Genomic DNA, 2,205 nt, shown 5'->3' with positions numbered 1-2,205 from the left:
AACACCAGAAAAAGGAATGAGAGATGATAATATAGAGATATTTATTTCCTTGGATATCCAAAGTAATTTCCTTTAAAGACAAAGGTCCTCTTCTTAATCCTTAGTGATCTTCACACAATTCCTAAGATATAAAGTTAAATTATCTGTCATATTCTATTTTTAAGCATTCACACCACTGGGAGAGTATATGAAAAACTTTTTACTCAATTCAAAAAAATGTGTATATATGAAAGTCGATTTTAAGTTCATTTTAAGTATCTTTACTGCAAATAACCAATGCTGAAATTATTTATCAACCATGAAACAAATATGGATATCCTAGATCTGTACACACTTCATGCATGAATTTATAATGACAAAACTTGTCCACTGTAAGCATTCTCCTTGGAAATATAAGAATATTCATGGGAACGCTGATTTCCAGAGTCAAAGTTATGAAGCTGACATTTTAGGGGAATGAGTATCCCCTAGACGTTTGTGTGACTGCATCTAGAGCGTAAGAGAGGTTTGAAGAACACCTCTTTGCCATAGAAAGAAAATTAGGAGGAAAATAATACATACCTTAAATTAGACTCCTGTATTTCCAGGATTCTTATCTCAACAGAGAAGATGGATATGACTGAGGATAATTACTCCTTGACAACTGAATTTATTCTCATAGGATTTACAGATCACCCAAAGTTGAAGACCGTTCTGTTTCTGGTCTTTCTCACTATTTATTTGATCACGATGGTGGGGAATCTGGGCCTGGTGCCATTGATCCTTATGGAGCGTCGCCTTCACACACCCATGTACATCTTTCTGGGCAACCTGGCTCTAATGGATTCCTGTTGTGCCTGTGCCATTACCCCCAAGATGTTAGAGAATTTCTTTTCGAAGGACAGAATGATTTCCCTCTATGAATGCATGGCACAATTTTATTTTTTCTGCCTTGCTGAAACTGCAGACTGCTTTCTCCTGGCAGCAATGGCCTATGACCGCTATGTGGCCATCTGCAGCCCACTGCAGTACCACACCCTGATGTCGAAGAAGCTCTGCCTTCAGATGACCGCAGGGGCCTACATAGCAGGAAACCTGCATTCCATGATTCATATAGTGTTTCTCTTTCGGTTAACTTTCTGTAGGTCTCATCAGATTAATCACTTTTTTTGTGATGTTCTTCCATTATTCAAACTCTCCTGTGTTGACCCTTATATCAATGAATTATTGATGTTTATCTTTCCAGGCTCAGTTCTAGTGTTCTCTATTATCATCGTCATAATCTCTTATCTCTGCATCCTTTTCATGATTTTCAAAATGAAATCCAAAGAGGGAAGAGGCAAAGCCTTATCTACTTGTGCATCTCACTTTCTCTCTGTCTCAATGTTCTATGGTTCTCTTCTCTTTGTGTACATTCGACCAAATTCAGTTAAAGAGGAGGATAAAGATATATCTGTTGCTATTTTTTATACTCTAGTAATCCCTTTATTAAACCCTTTTATTTATAGTCTAAGAAATAAGGAAGTAATAAATGCTATGAAAAAAAACATAAAGAAAAATTTTTGACACTTAAAAGAAATATCCTCCCCTGTGGAAAATTAAATTTGTGAAAATGATTTTTTTCTGAATGACAGAGTTGAGAAAGTAGGAAACGACCACTTTGTACATAAAATATTCAATTACTAAAACATGACAGTACAGGAGTCAAATAAAGAAGTTCAGTAAGGGGATCCCTGGGTGGCGCAGCAGTTTTCCCCCTGCCTTTGGCCCAGGGCGCGATCCTGGAGACCCGGGATCGAATCCCACGTGGGGCTCCCGGTGCATGGAGCCTGCTTCTCCCTCTGCCTATGTCTCTGCCTCTCTCTCTCTCTCTGTGTGACTATCATTAATAAATAAAATTAAATTAAATTTAAAAAAAAAGAAGTTCAGTAAGGAGACATTCTGTTACAAAGTATTTCAAAACCTAAATTCTAGCTTTCAGCAAGAATGAACTAAATCATTATTCTTGAGCTCACAAACTGTGTCACAATGAAATTAGCTAAAGTATTAACTAATTCTTTCAAACTGTAGTGAGTTACAATTTTCGACAAAAACTAGGACTACAAGTCATTATATGTAAAGATCACTTCCATTTATTAATGTTGACAAATAATTTCTGGAATTCCAAACCATAATCTGACAACCTCGGCACCCTCCAAATTATCAATAATTAATCCCTTCTTTTTT

The 2,205-nt window shown here is 36.5% G+C and overlaps 1 protein-coding gene across 1 annotated transcript; it reads left to right on the top strand.

The window, feature by feature from the left end:
- Positions 1-615: 615 nt before the first annotated feature.
- On the top strand, positions 616-1,545 carry LOC129503950 (olfactory receptor 5K3-like). Its single transcript, XM_055316461.1, has one exon. It carries the CDS (start codon positions 616-618, stop codon positions 1,543-1,545), a length of 930 nt encoding a protein of 309 aa, XP_055172436.1.
- Positions 1,546-2,205: the final 660 nt, after the last annotated feature.

The sequence above is a fragment of the Nyctereutes procyonoides genome, unplaced genomic scaffold (genome assembly GCF_905146905.1).
Source record: "Nyctereutes procyonoides isolate TBG_1078 unplaced genomic scaffold, NYPRO_anot_genome, whole genome shotgun sequence".
In the NCBI taxonomy this organism is placed as follows: Eukaryota; Metazoa; Chordata; class Mammalia; order Carnivora; family Canidae; genus Nyctereutes; species Nyctereutes procyonoides.
This window is presented reverse-complemented; position numbering and strand designations above follow the sequence as displayed.